The sequence below is a fragment of the Leptidea sinapis genome, chromosome 3, assembly GCF_905404315.1.
Source record: "Leptidea sinapis chromosome 3, ilLepSina1.1, whole genome shotgun sequence".
Lineage (NCBI taxonomy): Eukaryota > Metazoa > Arthropoda > Insecta > Lepidoptera > Pieridae > Leptidea > Leptidea sinapis.
Window position 1 is genome coordinate 6,051,546 of NC_066267.1, and position 21,634 is coordinate 6,073,179.

Sequence of the window (21,634 nt, forward strand, 5' to 3'; positions counted from 1 at the left end):
CCGTACCGGGTATGTGTCGCTGCAGGTGGCACAGCGCGGCGTGGTTCTCCGCGTGCGGCAGCTGCGTGCGGGCCAGGCTCGCCGCCTTGTGCGCCAGCTCGTGTTCAAGTGAGTGCGTGTAAGCCTGAGTGCACATGTGTGCGTGCCAGTCCGTACCGGGTATGTGTCGCTGCAGGTGGCACAGCGCGGCGTGGTTCTCCGCGTGCGGCAGCTGCGTGCGGGCCAGGCTCGCCGCCTTGTGCGCCAGCTCGTGTTCAAGTGAGTGCGTGTAAGCCTGAGTGCACATGTGTGCGTGCCAGTCCGTACCGGGCATGTGTCGCTGCAGGTGGCACAGCGCGGCGTGGTTCTCCGCGTGCGGCAGCTGCGTGCGGGCCAGGCTCGCCGCCTTGTGCGCCAGCTCGTGTTCAAGTGAGTGCGTGTAAGCCTGAGTGCACATGTGTGCGTGCCAGTCCGTACCGGGTATGTGTCGCTGCAGTTGGCACAGTGCGGCGTGGTTCTCCGCGTGCGGCAGCTGCGTGCGGGCCAGGCTCGCCGCCTTGTGCGCCAGCTCGTGTTCAAGTGAGTGCGTGTGAGCCTGAGTGCACATGTGTGCGTGCCAGTCCGTACCGGGTATGTGTCGCTGCAGGTGGCACAGCGCGGCGTGGTTCTCCGCGTGCGGCAGCTGCGTGCGGGCCAGGCTCGCCGCCTTGTGCGCCAGCTCGTGTTCAAGTGAGTGCGTGTAAGCCTGAGGGCACATGTGTGCGTGCCAGTCCGTAGCGGGTATGTGTCGCTGCAGGTGGCACAGCGCGGCGTGGTTCTCCGCGTGCGGCAGCTGCGTGCGGGCCAGGCTCGCCGCCTTGTGCGCCAGCTCGTGTTCAAGTGAGTGCGTGTAAGCCTGAGTGCACATGTGTGCGTGCCAGTCCGTACCGGGTATGTGTCGCTGCAGGTGGCACAGCGCGGCGTGGTTCTCCGCGTGCGGCAGCTGCGTGCGGGCCAGGCTCGCCGCCTTGTGCGCCAGCTCGTGTTCAAGTGAGTGCGTGTAAGCCTGAGTGCACATGTGTGCGTGCCAGTCGGTACCGGGTATGTGTCGCTGCAGGTGGCACAACGCGGCGTGGTTCTCCGCGTGCGGCAGCTGCGTGCGGGCCAGGCTCGCCGCCTTGTGCGCCAGCTCGTGTTCAAGTGAGTGCGTGTAAGCCTGAGTGCACATGTGTGCGTGCCAGTCCGTACCGGGTATGTGTCGCTGCAAGTGGCATAGCGCGGCGTGGTTCTCCGCGTGCGGCAGCTGCGTGCGGGCCAGGCTCGCCGCCTTGTGCGCCAGCTCGTGTTCAAGTGAGTGCGTGTAAGCCTGAGTGCACATGTGTGCGTGCCAGTCCGTAGCGGGTATGTGTCGCTGCAGGTGGCACAGCGCGGCGTGGTTCTCCGCGTGCGGCAGCTGCGTGCGGGCCAGGCTCGCCGCCTTGTGCGCCAGCTCGTGTTCAAGTGAGTGCGTGTAAGCCTGAGTGCACATGTGTGCGTGCCAGTCCGTACCGGGTATGTGTCGCTGCAGGTGGCACAGCGCGGCGTGGTTCTCCGCGTGCGGCAGCTGCGTGCGGGCCAGGCTCGCCGCCTTGTGCGCCAGCTCGTGTTCAAGTGAGTGCGTGTAAGCTAAAGTGCACATGTGTGCGTGCCAGTCCGTACCGGGTATGTGTCGCTGCAGGTGGCACAGCGCGGCGTGGTTCTCCGCGTGCGGCAGCTGCGTGCGGGCCAGGCTCGCCGCCTTGTGCGCCAGCTCGTGTTCAAGTGAGTGCGTGTAAGCCTGAGTGCACATGTGTGCGTGCCAGTCCGTACCGGGTATGTGTCGCTGCAGGTGGCACAGCGCGGCGTGGTTCTCCGCGTGCGGCAGCTGCGTGCGGGCCAGGCTCGCCGCCTTGTGCGCCAGCTCGTGTTCAAGTGAGTGCGTGTAAGCCTGAGTGCACATGTGTGCGTGCCAGTCCGTACCGGGTATGTGTCGCTGCAGGTGGCACAGCGCGGCGTGGTTCTCCGCGTGCGGCAGTTGCGTGCGGGCCAGGCTCGCCGCCTTGTGCGCCAGCTCGTGTTCAAGTGAGTGCGTGTAAGCCTGAGTGCACATGTGTGCGTGCCAGTCCGTACCGGGTATGTGTCGCTGCAGGTGGCACAGCGCGGCGTGGTTCTCCGCGTGCGGCAGCTGCGTGCGGGCCAGGCTCGCCGCCTTGTGCGCCAGCTCGTGTTCAAGTGAGTGCGTGTAAGCCTGAGTGCACATGTGTGCGTGCCAGTCCGTACCGGGTATGTGTCGCTGCAGGTGGCACAGCGCGGCGTGGTTCTCCGCGTGCGGCAGCTGCGTGCGGGCCAGGCTCGCCGCCTTGTGCGCCAGCTCGTGTTCAAGTGAGTGCGTGTAAGCCTGAGTGCACATGTGTGCGTGCCAGTCCGTACCGGGTATGTGTCGCTGCAGGTGGCACAGCGCGGCGTGGTTCTCCGCGTGCGGCAGCTGCGTGCGGGCCAGGCTCGCCGCCTTGTGCGCCAGCTCGTGTTCAAGTGAGTGCGTGTAAGCCTGAGTGCACATGTGTGCGTGCCAGTCCGTACCGGGTATGTGTCGCTGCAGGTGGCACAGCGCGGCGTGGTTCTCCGCGTGCGGCAGCTGCGTGCGGGCCAGGCTCGCCGCCTTGTGCGCCAGCTCGTGTTCAAGTGAGTGCGTGTGAGCCTGAGTGCACATGTGTGCGTGCCAGTCCGTACCGGGTATGTGTCGCTGCAGGTGGCACAGCGCGGCGTGGTTCTCCGCGTGCGGCAGCTGCGTGCGGGCCAGGCTCGCCGCCTTGTGCGCCAGCTCGTGTTCAAGTGAGTGCGTGTAAGCCTGAGGGCACATGTGTGCGTGCCAGTCCGTAGCGGGTATGTGTCGCTGCAGGTGGCACAGCGCGGCGTGGTTCTCCGCGTGCGGCAGCTGCGTGCGGGCCAGGCTCGCCGCCTTGTGCGCCAGCTCGTGTTCAAGTGAGTGCGTGTAAGCCTGAGTGCACATGTGTGCGTGCCAGTCCGTACCGGGTATGTGTCGCTGCAGGTGGCACAGCGCGGCGTGGTTCTCCGCGTGCGGCAGCTGCGTGCGGGCCAGGCTCGCCGCCTTGTGCGCCAGATCGTGTTCAAGTGAGTGCGTGTAAGCCTGAGTGCACATGTGTGCGTGCCAGTCCGTGCCGGGTATGTGTCGCTGCAGGTGGCACAGCGCGGCGTGGTTCTCCGCGTGCGGCAGCTGCGTGCGGGCCAGGCTCGCCGCCTTGTGCGCCAGCTCGTGTTCAAGTGAGTGCGTGTAAGCCTGAGTGCACATGTGTGCGTGCCAGTCCGTACCGGGTATGTGTCGCTGCAGGTGGCACAGCGCGGCGTGGTTCTCCGCGTGCGGCAGCTGCGTGCGGGCCAGGCTCGCCGCCTTGTGCGCCAGCTCGTGTTCAAGTGAGTGCGTGTAAGCCTGAGTGCACATGTGTGCGTGCCAGTCCGTACCGGGTATGTGTCGCTGCAGGTGGCACAGCGCGGCGTGGTTCTCCGCGTGCGGCAGCTGCGTGCGGGCCAGGCTCGCCGCCTTGTGCGCCAGCTCGTGTTCAAGTGAGTGCGTGTAAGCCTGAGTGCACATGTGTGCGTGCCAGTCCGTAGCGGGTATGTGTCGCTGCAGGTGGCACAGCGCGGCGTGGTTCTCCGCGTGCGGCAGCTGCGTGCGGGCCAGGCTCGCCGCCTTGTGCGCCAGCTCGTGTTCAAGTGAGTGCGTGTAAGCCTGAGTGCACATGTGTGCGTGCCAGTCCGTACCGGGTATGTGTCGCTGCAGGTGGCACAGCGCGGCGTGGTTCTCCGCGTGCGGCAGCTGCGTGCGGGCCAGGCTCGCCGCCTTGTGCGCCAGCTCGTGTTCAAGTGAGTGCGTGTAAGCCTGAGTGCACATGTGTGCGTGCCAGTCCGTACCGGGTATGTGTCGCTGCAGGTGGCACAGCGCGGCGTGGTTCTCCGCGTGCGGCAGCTGCGTGCGGGCCAGGCTCGCCGCCTTGTGCGCCAGCTCGTGTTCAAGTGAGTGCGTGTAAGCCTGAGTGCACATGTGTGCGTGCCAGTCCGTACCGGGTATGTGTCGCTGCAGGTGGCACAGCGCGGCGTGGTTCTCCGCGTGCGGCAGCTGCGTGCGGGCCAGGCTCGCCGCCTTGTGCGCCAGCTCGTGTTCAAGTGAGTGCGTGTAAGCCTGAGTGCACATGTGTGCGTCCCAGTCCGTAGCGGGTATGTGTCGCTGCAGGTGGCATTGCGCGGCGTGGTTCTCCGCGTGCGGCAGCTGCGTGCGGGCCAGGCTCGCCGCCTTGTGCGCCAGCTCGTGTTCAAGTGAGTGCGTGTAAGCCTGAGTGCACATGTGTGCGTGCCAGTCCGTACCGGGTATGTGTCGCTGCAGTTGGCACAGTGCGGCGTGGTTCTCCGCGTGCGGCAGCTGCGTGCGGGCCAGGCTCGCCGCCTTGTGCGCCAGCTCGTGTTCAAGTGAGTGCGTGTAAGCCTGAGTGCACATGTGTGCGTGCCAGTCCGTACCGGGTATGTGTCGCTGCAGGTGGCACAGCGCGGCGTGGTTCTCCGCGTGCGGCAGCTGCGTGCGGGCCAGGCTCGCCGCCTTGTGCGCCAGCTCGTGTTCAAGTGAGTGCGTGTAAGCCTGAGGGCACATGTGTGCGTGCCAGTCCGTAGCGGGTATGTGTCGCTGCAGGTGGCACAGCGCGGCGTGGTTCTCCGCGTGCGGCAGCTGCGTGCGGGCCAGGCTCGCCGCCTTGTGCGCCAGCTCGTGTTCAAGTGAGTGCGTGTAAGCCTGAGTGCACATGTGTGCGTGCCAGTCCGTACCGGGTATGTGTCGCTGCAGGTGGCACAGCGCGGCGTGGTTCTCCGCGTGCGGCAGCTGCGTGCGGGCCAGGCTCGCCGCCTTGTGCGCCAGCTCGTGTTCAAGTGAGTGCGTGTAAGCCTGAGTGCACATGTGTGCGTGCCAGTCGGTACCGGGTATGTGTCGCTGCAGGTGGCACAACGCGGCGTGGTTCTCCGCGTGCGGCAGCTGCGTGCGGGCCAGGCTCGCCGCCTTGTGCGCCAGCTCGTGTTCAAGTGAGTGCGTGTAAGCCTGAGTGCACATGTGTGCGTGCCAGTCCGTACCGGGTATGTGTCGCTGCAAGTGGCATAGCGCGGCGTGGTTCTCCGCGTGCGGCAGCTGCGTGCGGGCCAGGCTCGCCGCCTTGTGCGCCAGCTCGTGTTCAAGTGAGTGCGTGTAAGCCTGAGTGCACATGTGTGCGTGCCAGTCCGTAGCGGGTATGTGTCGCTGCAGGTGGCACAGCGCGGCGTGGTTCTCCGCGTGCGGCAGCTGCGTGCGGGCCAGGCTCGCCGCCTTGTGCGCCAGCTCGTGTTCAAGTGAGTGCGTGTAAGCCTGAGTGCACATGTGTGCGTGCCAGTCCGTACCGGGTATGTGTCGCTGCAGGTGGCACAGCGCGGCGTGGTTCTCCGCGTGCGGCAGCTGCGTGCGGGCCAGGCTCGCCGCCTTGTGCGCCAGCTCGTGTTCAAGTGAGTGCGTGTAAGCCTGAGTGCACATGTGTGCGTGCCAGTCCGTACCGGGTATGTGTCGCTGCAGGTGGCACAGCGCGGCGTGGTTCTCCGCGTGCGGCAGCTGCGTGCGGGCCAGGCTCGCCGCCTTGTGCGCCAGCTCGTGTTCAAGTGAGTGCGTGTAAGCCTGAGTGCACATGTGTGCGTGCCAGTCCGTACCGGGTATGTGTCGCTGCAGGTGGCACAGCGCGGCGTGGTTCTCCGCGTGCGGCAGCTGCGTGCGGGCCAGGCTCGCCGCCTTGTGCGCCAGCTCGTGATCAAGTGAGTGCGTGTAAGCCTGAGTGCACATGTGTGCGTGCCAGTCCGTACCGGGTATGTGTCGCTGCAGGTGGCACAGCGCGGCGTGGTTCTCCGCGTGCGGCAGTTGCGTGCGGGCCAGGCTCGCCGCCTTGTGCGCCAGCTCGTGTTCAAGTGAGTGCGTGTAAGCCTGAGTGCACATGTGTGCGTGCCAGTCCGTACCGGGTATGTGTCGCTGCAGGTGGCACAGCGCGGCGTGGTTCTCCGCGTGAGCAGCTGCGTGCGGGCCAGGCTCGCCGCCTTGTGCGCCAGCTCGTGTTCAAGTGAGTGCGTGTAAGCCTGAGTGCACATGTGTGCGTGCCAGTCCGTACCGGGTATGTGTCGCTGCAGGTGGCACAGCGCGGCGTGGTTCTCCGCGTGCGGCAGCTGCGTGCGGGCCAGGCTCGCCGCCTTGTGCGCCAGCTCGTGTTCAAGTGAGTGCGTGTAAGCCTGAGTGCACATGTGTGCGTGCCAGTCCGTACCGGGTATGTGTCGCTGCAGGTGGCACAGCGCGGCGTGGTTCTCCGCGTGCGGCAGCTGCGTGCGGGCCAGGCTCGCCGCCTTGTGCGCCAGCTCGTGTTCAAGTGAGTGCGTGTAAGCCTGAGTGCACATGTGTGCGTGCCAGTCCGTACCGGGTATGTGTCGCTGCAGGTGGCACAGCGCGGCGTGGTTCTCCGCGTGCGGCAGCTGCGTGCGGGCCAGGCTCGCCGCCTTGTGCGCCAGCTCGTGTTCAAGTGAGTGCGTGTGAGCCTGAGTGCACATGTGTGCGTGCCAGTCCGTACCGGGTATGTGTCGCTGCAGGTGGCACAGCGCGGCGTGGTTCTCCGCGTGCGGCAGCTGCGTGCGGGCCAGGCTCGCCGCCTTGTGCGCCAGCTCGTGTTCAAGTGAGTGCGTGTAAGCCTGAGTGCACATGTGTGCGTGCCAGTCCGTACCGGGTATGTGTCGCTGCAGGTGGCACAGCGCGGCGTGGTTCTCCGCGTGCGGCAGCTGCGTGCGGGCCAGGCTCGCCGCCTTGTGCGCCAGCTCGTGTTCAAGTGAGTGCGTGTAAGCCTGAGTGCACATGTGTGCGTGCCAGTCCGTACCGGGTATGTGTCGCTGCAGGTGGCACAGCGCGGCGTGGTTCTCCGCGTGCGGCAGCTGCGTGCGGGCCAGGCTCGCCGCCTTGTGCGCCAGCTCGTGTTCAAGTGAGTGCGTGTAAGCCTGAGTGCACATGTGTGCGTGCCAGTCCGTACCGGGTATGTGTCGCTGCAGGTGGCACAGCGCGGCGTGGTTCTCCGCGTGCGGAAGCTGCGTGCGGGCCAGGCTCGCCGCCTTGTGCGCCAGCTCGTGTTCAAGTGAGTGCGTGTAAGCCTGAGTGCACATGTGTGCGTGCCAGTCCGTACCGGGTATGTGTCGCTGCAGGTGGCACAGCGCGGCGTGGTTCTCCGCGTGCGGCAGCTGCGTGCGGGCCAGGCTCGCCGCCTTGTGCGCCAGCTCGTGTTCAAGTGAGTGCGTGTAAGCCTGAGTGCACATGTGTGCGTGCCAGTCCGTACCGGGTATGTGTCGCTGCAGGTGGCACAGCGCGGCGTGGTTCTCCGCGTGCGGCAGCTGCGTGCGGGCCAGGCTCGCCGCCTTGTGCGCCAGCTCGTGTTCAAGTGAGTGCGTGTAAGCCTGAGTGCACATGTGTGCGTGCCAGTCCGTACCGGGTATGTGTCGCTGCAGGTGGCACAGCGCGGCGTGGTTCTCCGCGTGCGGCAGCTGCGTGCGGGCCAGGCTCGCCGCCTTGTGCGCCAGCTCGTGCGCCGACAGCGCGCGGGACTCACTCCGCGCCGACCACAACTCTGTGGAGACGAATTATTCTATTTCACAAATAACAACAATTATTCGCGTTGCAAATAACACGTATTCACATTTTATTTGTACGGTGTCCTAAGAAGTGTACTTAAACTGAACCTTATTTATACAATAATAGTGTCGCAATTCCTCTGTTAATCACTTTGTTTATGCAATCATTAACTCATCTTCAATACCATTTCGTTTATAATTTATACTCTTATTACAAACATTTTTAAGTTTTTGTCGAAGTGATGAAGTGTGATCTTTGTAAAAAAGATTTAAATGACGGAGTACAGTGTGCGGGATGCAAGCGTAATTTCGATTATAGCTGTGCGGGTATATCGGAGACCGGGTACCGCAAACTTGGACCAGAGCGTCGAGCTGCATGGAGGTGCACATATTGCAAAGGTGGAAGCTCGCCTAAGCCCACTCAACTGGACAGTATGCAAGAACAACTTAACAATATTATGGTTAAACTGGCACCGTTGTCCTCTTTAGCGGTGGATATTAAGTCCATCAGAGATGACGTTAGTAACTTAAAGGACTCATTAGAACTGGCACACCAATTGATCGGTGACTTCTCTGGAACTATCAAGGGCTTGGAGTCCAGAATAGTGAACGTTGAGAGTGTGGTTCGTGAGATTCCAACATTAAAGGAGGAGGTGGTTAGACTTACAAAGGAGCTACATGATCGTGATCAGTTTGCAAGGGCGAATAACGTGGAGATACGGGGCATACCACTTAAGAGAAACGAAAATTTATACGATATAGCGGAAAAGATTGGCCTGTTGTGCAACATACCTTTGGAAAGAAGTGAAATCAACTATATCGCACGTTTACCGACCCGGTCACCCAACACTGAGAAACCGATCTTAATTGCGTTTAATAACCGGTATAAGAAAGAAGAGCTTATCGCCTCAGCTCGTAAACTAAAAGCAAACAAGCTGTCGGATCTTGGTTACAAAGACAATCCAGGTAACTTCTACCTTAACGACCACTTGACTCCATTTTATAAAAATCTGCTCAGTAAAGCAAAATTGTTAGCAAAGGAGAAGAACTTTCTTTTTCTTTACGATATTTAGTACACACTTATATTTCTCTGCAAGAAGCTTGAAAAATGCATACAGATCCGATGACCTTTGTTCTTGTTATCGCAAGACCGGTCGAAGTGATGTGTGCAGACGGATCCGGCACGTAAGTCAATCAAGTAACGCGCATTTATCACACCGTTTCGCTGTACACAGCGTTGCTTTATGGCACATTTTTGCGAGCGCTTTGCATAGTTCGGGACTATTATCGCTTGCATCTTACTTAGATAGTGCTGTTCTTTATATTATAATAATTAAATTTGTGCGTACTTTTGAATTACCAATTAACTATCTTTGTATAATAGTAATTAACTTCTACATCTTTGCATTATTCAAATACATTTTTGTTATTTTATATTTTCTCAGATATATTATATGCTTAAATATTTGCATTAATCAATATTTTATCCCATTTTCAAGACGTAGAATATTGACTGTGAATTGTCGTTTGTAAATTTCTTAAAGGACGTGTATTGCTCAATAATACCTTTACTTACCCCTATTGCTTATTTTATTATCATAATTTTTTTATTGGAAACTGTAGTCACTAATGTTATAAAATGTTCTTTAAAGGGTGTAGGTTTCTTAAGCTTAGATGTAATAATTGTGCTTCAGATTATTAATTTCAAATGGCCATTAATAATTTAAAAATTTATTATCAGAACTCAAGGGAGCTTCGAACTAAAACAAGTGCTTTTAAACGGAACCTTCTTTTAAGTAATTATGATGTCGTACTTATTACGGAAACTTGTTTGTTAGAGAGTATTAGCGATAGCTAATTATTTGATGATCGCTATACAGTATGGAGACGAGACAGAAATTACTCAGCTACTAAGGAATTATACGGAGGAGGTGTTTTAATTGCAGTTCGCTGTGAATTAACAGCTGTCGTTCAGCCTGAATGGAACTCATCTGCCGAAGACTTGTGGGTCACGGTGATGATAAAATCTAAGAGTGGTATGACCAAAATACATTTCTGTGTACTTTATTTATGTGATGAACATCTTGGCTACAAATTTAATTCTCAGCTATCAAATTTTACAGATAAACTATCCTTAGTAGTTGATATCTGTCCTGATGACATTTTTATTATTGCGGGGGACTTCAATATGAAAGATATCCAATGGACTACGTACCATAATGATGATCACCCCGATCCCACAGGTATTAAGAGAGACGCGCAAATATATTTTTTTGATATTTTACTAGAAGCAAGCTTGCGGCAGTTCAATTGTTCTTATAATATCAACAACTCAGTACTAGATTGGATTCTAAGTAATAATACCTTATCCGTTAAAACCTGTCTAGACCCCTTAGTACTGGAAGATGCTCATCACAAGTCTCTCTATATATCATTAACTCCTAGTGAAACTGATTTACTTAAGGTTAGCCCTAGGTTTAAATATCTGTACCGCCGATCAGGTGATTATGTAAATATCAATTCGTCACTTAGAGTGATCGATTGGGATGTATGTCTAAATTGTGGGACCTTGGATGAAGCTGTGGACTGTTTCTATAATCACTTATATAACTTAATTAATAACTATATAGCGAAAAAATATATTAATGTGAAATCTTTTCCACCGTGGTACACTAGACCTCTGAAAAAAATACTTAAAGAAAAATTTAAATATATAAATAAATATTACACATATGGCAATACCGATGATTATGTTTCCTTTTCTATCCTACGGAAAAGAGCTAAGGAATTGGAGGATGAATGTCATAGGAATTACATTAAAACTATGGAAACTTCTATTGCTGCAAATCCTAAACTATTTTGGTCCTACGTAAAATCAAATAAAAAAGGCTCCAATTCCCTACCATCCACATTAACATTAGAGAGTCATGTAGCTGATACAGGTGTTAAAATATGTAATCTCTTTTCTCAATACTTTCAGTCTAATTTCCTCATTCTCACAGCCTCATCAAAGCTCACATGGTATGGTATGGTATAGGGGCTCCTGTTTCCACAACATACACAAGTTCTCACATACAGTTAATCATTGTGCTTCTGTTTATAGCAGCACTATCAGCACCGTATATATTGATGATTCTACAGTTAGGAAATACCTTAAGTCAGTTGATCTTACAAAAGGATCGGGACCAGATCATATCGACCCATTATTTATATCCTCTTGTTCCAATAGCCTTGTTAAACCATTGACAATACTCTTTATCAGATCAATTAATGAAGGCATAGTACCTAAAATTTGGAAATCCGCTTTCGTTACTCCTGTATACAAAAATGGAAATAAAAATGACATTAAAAATTACAGGCCTATCTCCAAGCTATGTATATTTGCCAAAATCTTTGAACGTATTATTCACACTCAGGTTTACAGCTCTCCAAAATCTACGTTCATACCTGAACAACATGGTTTCATGCAGAATCGGTCGACCACCACTAATCTGTTATCATTTATTGATTACACGACTGCAGGTATGGACGGAGGTGGACAAGTAGATGCTGTTTTCACCGATTTTAGTAAAGCATTTGACCGAATTGATCACCGCGATCACTATTACAGAAACTTCAATTTGCTGGAATACATGGAAATCTATTCAGATGGTTCACCTCTTACATTGAAAATAGGTCTCAACAAGTTGTTGTAAAAGGCTATGCCTCTTCTTGGATTTCTGTATGTTCTGGAGTGCCACAAGGCTCATTACTAGGCCCTATATTATTTAATATATATATTAATGATGTAGGCGGTTGCTTTGAAACATCAAATTTTTTACTCTATGCTGATGATATGAAAATATTCTCAAATATCACCAGAGATTCAGATTGTCAGCTTCTTCAAGCGGATCTAGAAAGATTTGAGGCATACTGTCTTCTTAATAAACTAGACCTAAACGCGTTAAAATGTCATTCCATTACTTTTTCTCGTAAGTATAATATAATAGAATACAAATATAAAATAAAGGGCGTTGTTCTTAATTCTGTTAATGAAATTAGAGACCTCGGTGTTACACATGACAGTAAACTTACATATGAAAAACACATCGATACTATAGTTAAAGAGGCCAAGAAATCTTCTGGTTTCATCAAACGGATATGTTCTCAATTTTCTAGCATAAAACTCATTAAAATACTATACTGTTCATATGTTCGAAGCACCCTTGAATATTGTTCTCAGGTTTGGAACCCTCAATATGAAGTTCACATTAATAGACTTGAAAAAATTCAAACAAGTTTTTTAAGATATTTACAATATAAGTGTAATACATATGATGCAGATTATATAATACGATGTAAAAGGCATCACATACTTCCATTACAAATAAGACGTCAAATAGCTGATACTGTTTTTTACTCTAAGTTACTTCACTCTAAGATAGACTCTTCTAAATTAACATCACAAATTGGTATCAAAGCGCCCAATAACTACACCAGGACAAAATGTACTATATACGTTCCTCATTGCAGTACTAATTACAGGCAACATTCATATTTTATAAGGTGTCCACAAGGAATAAATCAGATATCAGTAGACTTGCCAGATTTCGATATATTCAATACGTCACCAAACGCGTTAAGAGGTACATTGACGAGGCGTGGGATGAGTGTGTGTTCTCTTGATTGCTAAATACCTGAATACTATAATATCCATTCAATTTGTCTTCGTGTATTTATATCAATATACTTTTATTGTATTACTTTTTGATCTTTTTTTTGTATTTTTGTTAATTATTTGTAACACGCTTATAGTCTCTTATATGCGAAAACTGTAAATGGTTAATAGATGTATATTTTTTGTAACCTATTTATGTCATGTAATACTGTTTGCTTTCCTAATAAAATAAAATAAAATAGCTTTCACAGAGTATATATAAGATGACTACTGAGAAAGGCGTAATTTATAATATTTTATAAATACCTAAATTTATTCTTTATGGCCATACAGAACATTACAAAAATAAAATACGTAATGACGCTAGGCGAAACAGGCAAAAGGAGAAGGCTCAGCTTCTCCAGACATGGGATTCACTTCTTCTTCACTGACTATGTAATACAAGTATTGAACACGCAAAATAAAGGAACTCTTACACCATTTCATTAAAATCAATGTTTCATAACTCCTTATATCACGTTAAACATCTATTTTAAAGAACAGAATTCAATTTGATTTTTTCTATTTCTTCGACGTTCAAATATAAATTATGAGTACCACAACCATTAGTCATTAGTAGTCATTCTTTTTTTAGGTACCATTTTAAATATATCGATTGCTATATGAATACACCCTGCTATAATAATTATACCATGCGTCAAGTCGCAATAATGCAACAACCGATGAAGAGGCCTCAGTAAGAGGCAGGAGAGCGGCAACGGCGAGGTGGCCTCAAAAGCTGTGGCCTCCCGCGAGGCCGCACCTCCTCGCCTTCGAGCGCTCTCCACCAAGGCAACCAATGCGCCTGCCTGCTCGGTGTATTCTGCGTAGGCCTGTAATTTATAGCATTGATAATGCAACGATCAAATTTTATATAATTGTAGCTTAATATAAGTTCACTATAATATAATGAATAGGATATCAAAATACTAGACTTATACAGGGTGGACCAAAAGTCCGTTTACATTTGAATCGGTTGCCACGTCTAGCAACGGCGGCGAAGGGGGGTGGAGGGGTTACGCATTGCAAGAGCGGCCAATGGGAATTTAGTACCATGGCGTCGTTTAGCGGTAGTCAACGTGCATTTTGTGTACGCGAGTACTATCGAAACAACGATTCTGCGACCTTAGCTCAACGAAAGTTTTGCAATCATTAAAAGATACGACACAAAAATCAAGCTCCATCAGGTGTGTTAATTAAATAATGGGTGCTCAAGTTTGAGAAGACGGGTTCAACAATGGATTTACCTCGATCTGGCCGGCCTAGAACGTCGAGGGACCCCGAAAACGTGGAGCGAGTAAAATCGTCTGTCCGTGACCAACCTGGACTATCAACTCGAAAGCGGTGTGCTGTCCTTAACGTGCCAAGATAATGATGTATTAAACCACATTCTCAAGAAAGATTTAAGTCTACATTAATTAAGGCCCCAGGACCATTCCACTAGGTTGCAGTTTGCGAACGAAATGGTAGAGCGATTCACCAGTTTTACAAACATTTTTTTCTCAACTAGGCACACTTCCACCTAAATGGGCATGTTAATAGACAAAATTGTCGTTATTGGAGCACACTATGTCATGATGATCAAAAACCCCTTCCATCAAACGCATTCCAGCCAACCAACCCTCTTGACGAATTAAAGGATCGTATTCGCACAGAAATCCAAAACATCTCAACAGAAACATGTAAAGCTGTCATCGAAAATTTCCGCTCTAGATTGCAGCAATGCCAGAATAATGAAGGATTGCATATGGATGATGTGATTTTTAAGAAATAAATTCCCCTTTTGTTTACTATCGAAAACAATAAGCAGTTTTGATCTACTGTAATTAGTTTTTTTTTAATCATCATTCCAATTATAAACGGATTTATTTGGTCCACCCTGTATATATATATATATATATATATATTTAAACTTACATCATATGTGTTGGATAAGTAGTCAAAAAGCAGATCAGCTATTTTTCTGTATTCAGGTTCCTCGTTGTCTGGAAAAAGAGACAATATTTTTATAATTATTTTTTTTTTTTGTTTTATAACAAGTACGAAGTTTTATTAAATTTAAATTAATTACTTAAATATTTTCCATACAAATTAAATATTTATATTTCCAATAAATGTAAAATACGTCGAAATGATACGACCAAAAAAGATTCTGCAACACTGACTTGAATGTAGGTGTCATAGGAGTCCACTCGAATTTTTGGTAAATATTTGACGGAATAAGCAATTATTGTATCTGCTGTGTTACTTATAAACGGGAAGTAAAGTTATTCTAAGTTTAAAACTTTTTGTCCTTATCTTACCTCTGCCACTACAGAATTGTAGGACAGGGAGAAGTAATTTTAAACTTGGAGAAACTTTACACGGCGCTTATAATTAGTGAGGTTGTTAATGTTTATTATCGTTTATAATCGGCATCATCCAATCAGTTATGGCTGTATATGTATAACTGTTGAGTTGTATCGATAGGGCCCCGATTTCGTCGCAGTATTACATCAACACGGGCAGTATCAGGCAGAATGGCTGTACGAGCAGTTTTAACATATAAAGTGTGTTGCACGCACATTTGGCGGCTACAAATTCTAAGCAGCGGCGGAACGTGCCAAAATGCACAGCAGCTACAGCCCGCTGCAGCGAAGTATTAATTTAAATAAGTAGTTTTGAATCTGTATACTAAAACCAAACTTAGTTATTTATTTTATGATACTTTGCTGTTTTTGTTTAACGTATGGTTAGAACTGTCGCCTTGTCATGATTTTTAAAAATTTTAATAAATGTATGTGTTTTAGTGAGTAACCGTTACAATAATATTAGAATACAAAGGTAAACTTCGCCACTATATACAAGACTATAATAGCTCAGATGGGACATCGGTAGATCCGGAAAGCAAAAGACCCCGGTTGGAATCCAGATGTCCTATAAGTGATAAAGTTTTGTACCGTCTTAAAAATTCGAGCAAGGCTCGGTCGTGCAGGTACTAAGAAATAAACGTATATTTCACATTCCTGCACTGCACTAGTGTCTGTGTTTTACTTAAAAAGTATCGCTGTTTTGTGGTGGATATACTTCTACTACATAGTTTCTCAACCTTATTTTGCTCACCGCTCACTTTGAGAATTTGTTTTCTTCTAGAGCTCCCCATCATAATTTTACTTACCATCTGTCGCGGTTTTAAAAATAGCTATTGCCACGATTATATTTAAACATAAGATATTATATTACAGTATATAGTATTATATTAGAGTCCCCCCGAAAGTCTCAAACGCCCATAAGGGGGCGTTATCGGCCACGTTGAGAACCTATGTTTATTTATTTATTTATAATAGACACACCAACAAGCTATTCAAACTAAACAAAAATAAGAAAAATATAAAACGAACATTATGAACAGAATAGCTTTCTTACAGGTATGTACAGCTATGTTGTATTATTAAAGATAATGTTAGTACAAAAAACGCAAAGTAATTTAAAGATTAATAAATGTTAAAAATACAAATTATTTCTTATGTTGAATATGAGTAAAGCGAGCAGACCATATATGTAATTAAAAACTATTAAAAATAACACTGTTGCAAAGTCTTTTAAATTGTAGCACCGACATCCCAAACATATCCATGGAGTCAAAATTATTATTAAGGAGCTCATTAAATGATCTCATAGAGCGCTGCAGTGGAGAATGAAGACCAATATGTTCTAGTGCTATAAAGGTGGTCGCTCACCTAGCGCGGTGCCGGCAGCCGCCAGCGCGCGGTCTAGTCTCGCCAGGAGCGCTCCCGCGGGTAACGCCAGCGGCTCGAGCGCCAGACACGCGCGGGCCAGGGCACTCGCCTCGCCGCTCCCGGACGACGTCCGTCCGATGGAGCCCACGCGGGACGACCACGTCTGACATCACAATCACGACACTATTACACTTATAATAATCGGAATACTTCCTGAAAAACGCTCCAAGCCACAAACATTAGTGTATTCCGTACATGAGGGTTGGGTTACTAAGTCACGATTTCATTTGAAGAGTGACAGTAAAGCTGCCATTTTTTGTCAGTCCGTTAATATGAACCACGTGGCCAGTTTTGTGTTCTTAACTAACTTTTGACGTGATTGTGGTTTGGAACGTTTTCCTGGAATTAAGGTACGGACAGACGTGCTCAAAAAAAGCGTGCTTTTAAGTATGCTTAAAGTGAGCATGCTCATGCAACTGTTCACATTTGCCAGCAATAAGCATGCTCGCTTAAGCATACACATAAATTTAAGGGTTCAATTTTCGTTTTTATTTTAATTTGACGCAAAAACAGTCACCCGCCGCGGATCGAGCTCAAATCGATAATAGCATGCTAATAAGCAAACCTGTTCAGACGCGCTCGGTGCATACCCCCTTCTACCCGCGCCCCAGGTAGCGTGCTCGAAAATCAAACGTCGGTTGATTTTTGAGCACGCTCTAAATAAGTATACTCATTATAGTACACACGTGCTACTAATGAGCACATCCTCAATAAAACCATGCTTTCGTGCTACTAATGAACACGTTTGTCCGTACCTCTAGGTCCATTATTACTGCAAGATCGAATCAGAAATGAGGAGATCCATAGAAGAACCAAACTTACCGACATAGCCCAAATGATTGCGAAACCGAAGTGGCAGTGGCCAGGGCACATATTTCGCCGGACAGATGACCGTAGGGGCAGTAAAATCCTCGAATGGCGACCACGTACCGGAAGACGCAATGCCGATAGACCCTCCACAAGATGGACCGACGATCTAGTCAAAATCGCCGGAATACGTTGGATGAAGGCAGCGCAGGACCGATCGTCGTGGAAATCTTTAAGAAAGGCCTTTCTCCAACAGTGGACGTCTTCCAGCTGATGATGACGACACTTATTATCTTACCCCAAACTAATAACTTAGCAAGACAGCGACACTTATGCCGCATCTACACACACCGCTCTTGGAATATCGTCAACCAATGCCGAATGAAACTTGTGTCATCTATCGAGTCCTCTCTTATGAAGGTCGCAACATAGGGTAAAATGAACCTTGTCAAATTTAACCCCCAGAAGACTCAAGTTTGCGCGTTTACCACAAAAAAAAACCATTTATCGTATATTTTCTTCGATGAAACTTCCCTTAAAGACTCACCTAGTATTGGAATACTGACATGATATACGAGGGGAGGTCAAAAAGTTCGCGGAATGACTGGGAAAAAAGATGAAATGATACATTATGTTATTTTTCCTTTTCAATATATTCCCCCTTAACACGAATACATTTTTGGGATCTGGCATATAACTTATTAATACCGTCGAAAAAATAGGTTTTGTCTTGGGCGTCAAAATACGCCGAAATCGCCGACTTGACTTCATCATCGTCTCTAAATTTTTTTCCACGCAGCTCTTTCTTCATCTTTGGGAATAAATAAAAATCGCTAGGGGCCAGGTCTGGACTGTAGGGTGGATGGCGTAGTTGTTCAAAACCGCATCGATGAATGGCAGCCGTCGCAACATGACTCGTGTGAACGGGCGCGTTGTCGTGCAAAAGGAGTACACCTTTTGTCAGTTTTCCTCTTCTTTTTTCTTTAATAGCTTCTTTTAATCGGTCCAATAGGGAAGCGTAGTACTCTCCCGTTATAGAAACACCACGTTCTTTATAATCGATCAAAAGAATACCTTCAGTATCCCAAAAAATAGTCGCCATGATCTTTCCGGCCGATTGCGACACTTTAAATTTTTTTGGGGGTGGTGTGCCTTTTTTGTGCCACTGCATCGACTCCTGCTTTGACTCAGGCTCATAGTGGTGAACCCAAGTTTCATCACCGGTTACAATTCGGGCCATAATTTCTTCCCTAACTTCTCCACAGCGGTCCAAATACTCGCGGGAACAGTTGACGCGCTCACGTTTTTGCAGCGGCGTGAGCATTCTCGGGACCCACCTTGAACACACTTTACTCATGCCAAGATGTTGATGAAGAATATTTAAAATTGTGGTTTCTGATACTCCAACTGATGCTGCAAGTTGTTTCTTCTTCAACCTTCCGTCTTCCAATACAAGTTTTTCAACTTTTTCAATGATTTCCGGCGTAGTGGCCTCAATGGGCCGTCCAGGTCGAGGATCATCTTCAATTGACTCCCTTCCTTGCTTGAAAAGGCCGTGCCATTTGTAAATCATGGTTTTACCAGGAGCAGAGTCTCCGTAAACAGCTAACATCTCTTGCAAAATAGTTTGAGGCGTTTTTCCTTGTTTGGTGAGGAACTTTACGACGGCGCGATGTTCAATTTTCTCCATAGTGGCTAGTTTGTTCCCGATTTACTTGTTCACTCGTTTGTAACTCGAAAGCTAATGACCCAATTAGGCTAGAAATTGGCATATATAGTAATTATGAGTTACTCAAGTAGCGGCTACCTGGAGGAGCGACCTCACCCCCGCCAACCCCGCCATTCCGCGAACTTTTTGACCGCCCCTCGTACATAGTTAAACATAGATAAATACATATATACCATATCCATGACATAATACAAATACTGGAGATTCACTTACGACTGTGAGCAATTCTAGATCACGTTTGTATGTGCGTTCGGTCATCAGAAGCTCCTTGGCTATGAAATACGTCACGTCGCCTGCCTTTCGCTTCGGAGCCTCGGCCAGTGTAATGCGTGAAGACAAACTGAAAAAAAAACTGCATTACAGACTTTTTTGTAACTAAATTTTGTGAAACAATGTCGGCTGAAGTAAATTTTTTGAGAAAAAACAATACAGCTGTGGCCCGCAGTTTCGGCTGCTTATTATAATGTTTATTTTATAATACAATTATTCAGTTCAAGCCTACCACCGCTTCGGAAACAAATGGCGAATAAAAAGCTCTGAGAGAAGAAAGATATTCAGCTGTGGAGTAGTAGGATTTACGATAGAGCCATTGTTTTTAATTTATTTATACCATTATAAAAGTGTATACATTTACCCTTAAAACTCATGTACCTTATGAAGACCACAATCACACAAATACTCCTTAGTCGACTTGAGCAGACTTCACCTACGGTAACGCTCGTACGGTTTGCCATACGGGCGTTACATATCCGAGCGTAACGGCTCAGTCAGATTGAATAATAAAAGTGCTCACTTTAAATAATAAATTTAAATAAATATAGATGTTACCTGTTATTATTATTCCGTCTAGTGAGCGTGTCTCCGGCGTCACTCTCCCCTCCACTCAGGATGTCCATGCTATTAGCAGACTGCATGACTGTATCAATAACGCTTCCTTAGCTCAAATTTTATAATAAATACTAGCTGACCCAGCAAAAGTGATATTGCCATATAAAATTATTTAAAAAAATCAATAATTAAAATTCTACGGGTATAAAAAATAGATGAAACCGATTCTCAGACCTACCAAACATTACCCTACAATTATTATATTCGATTGCCATCTTGCAACACTATAGCGCATTTGTGGATGGAATAGAATAATAAAAGAATCGCGATGCAAAAACAGTTGTAGATCGTGGGAGGACGAAAATTTTAATTCATAATAAAATAAATGTCAAAAAAATATACTTAGGCGTGGGTCACCCTTATCACTTAGGGGTATGATAAATAGATGTTGGCCCATTCTCAGACCTACTCGATATGCACACAAAATTTCATACAAATTGGTTCAACCGTTTCGGAAATGTTTGGTAACAAACACCGGGACACGAGAATTTTATATATTGGATTTATTATGAATATTCTGTTCTCCCATGATCGCGTGCAAGGGCCCGTTCTTACTTGGTTAATTCAAATTATCAAAATGTAATTAAAAACCACTGATTAAAACAGGTTTCCGATATGGTCATAGACCCTGCAAATGATATGTAAGTACATGGATATGAAATAATAACATTTTTATACATTGCAGAGCATATTTACGTCAAAATACTTAAAAGACTTCATTAAATTGAATATTACAGAGAGTGGTTAGTGACCCTGAGCGTCCCGGTTTCGAATCCCGTTTGAAAGATCAATATTAATTACCGTATTTTAAGCTTATCCTATATCTATTTATGAACGTTTTCAAATTCAAATATTTCTATTCAAAATTGGATATGACATCACTTATTTAAAGTCAAAAACTACCACACATACGAAAAAGTATGCCTCAGACCTGAGAAGAAACTCAGCAGGATTCTATTTTTATAAAAATACGATTGCAATGTACAATGGTTATATTAAAATTTATTATTTAAAATAATAAAATTAGCCTAGCGGTCGCTCCATTCCCAATCAGTGGTATCGTTAAGAAAGTCATTTATGTTATAGTAAACTTATGTGGCATTTGTAGTACAGGCTATGCTTAGTTTGTGGCAGATAATTTCTGTGTGAGTATCAATGAAATATTTTTATAAAACTAGCTTTTACCCACGACTTCGTACGCGTGCAATAACTTTGAGTAGCATTTTTTATTTTTTAATATACACACATTGCAAATAATACAAAACTTCGCCAACAACCTTTTTTCGCTTTCGCAAATTATAGTGCAGACCGTTTCCTGTATAAATATCATAGACAACAGACTCATTATCATCTGAGAGGTTAATCTAATGACAGAAGTCTCGTGCGCCGCATAATATAACCAAAATTGGCACCAAGCAACAAAGTTCGCACGCAAATCGCAATATACGCATAATATATATATATATATATATATAATTGAGATTGAGATCGCCTCGCATTAAGTTCTCGGTGTAACGCAACGCATAAATCCTTCCTCGCTTCTTCCGCGCTCCTCATCGCTAGCTTGGTGCGTGCCACTTCCTCTCAGCTCTAGCGCACGCGCTAATACAATCGCCCTTTTTCACCCCACACAGGTCTAAATTTTACAATCGCTAGAACAAATATTTAAAAATTTCATGGTGTTATCTTCGATAATGATGAACTTTCATATAAATTTCCACCCCCTTTTTCAACCCCGCTAGAACTTTTATTCGCGATAAAAGGTATCTCTGTAATAAATTTCATCACAGTCGCTTAGGCGGTTTAGGCATAAAAGGCATTTATTTCCTCCAAATCGATTCCTTTAGAATTCTTTTTGATGTCAATTCTAATATACTAGATACAACTATCGCTTCGGAAATAAAATGGCGCTCTGTGAGAGAAGAAGCGGCGCAACAAACTCTCCCAGCATTCTTTTTTTGCGTTCTTTTGCTATAAAATAATCATAATCTAGTCCAAGGCTGTCCTGTACTTAAGATATTCAGCTGTGGAGTAGTAGGATTTACGACAGAGCCATTTTTTGCCATGCCTGAACAGTGGCTGGGACGT

At 47.6% G+C, this 21,634-nt stretch overlaps 1 protein-coding gene across 2 annotated transcripts in view; it reads right to left on the reverse strand.

Moving 5' to 3' along the window:
* The window catches only part of LOC126979378 (FERM, ARHGEF and pleckstrin domain-containing protein 1), a 120,649-nt gene that overhangs the window by 24,688 nt on the left and 74,327 nt on the right, over positions 1 to 21,634 (reverse strand). For both annotated transcript variants that reach the window (XM_050828633.1, XM_050828632.1), the window contains 6 exons: positions 19,487 to 19,574; positions 18,872 to 18,998; positions 16,063 to 16,225; positions 14,261 to 14,328; positions 12,996 to 13,176; positions 7,506 to 7,643 (listed from right to left, as the gene is read on the reverse strand). In XM_050828633.1, coding sequence (XP_050684590.1) covers positions 7,506 to 7,643; positions 12,996 to 13,176; positions 14,261 to 14,328; positions 16,063 to 16,225; positions 18,872 to 18,998; positions 19,487 to 19,574 — 765 coding nt within the window. The remainder of the gene's footprint in view (positions 1 to 7,505; positions 7,644 to 12,995; positions 13,177 to 14,260; positions 14,329 to 16,062; positions 16,226 to 18,871; positions 18,999 to 19,486; positions 19,575 to 21,634) is intronic.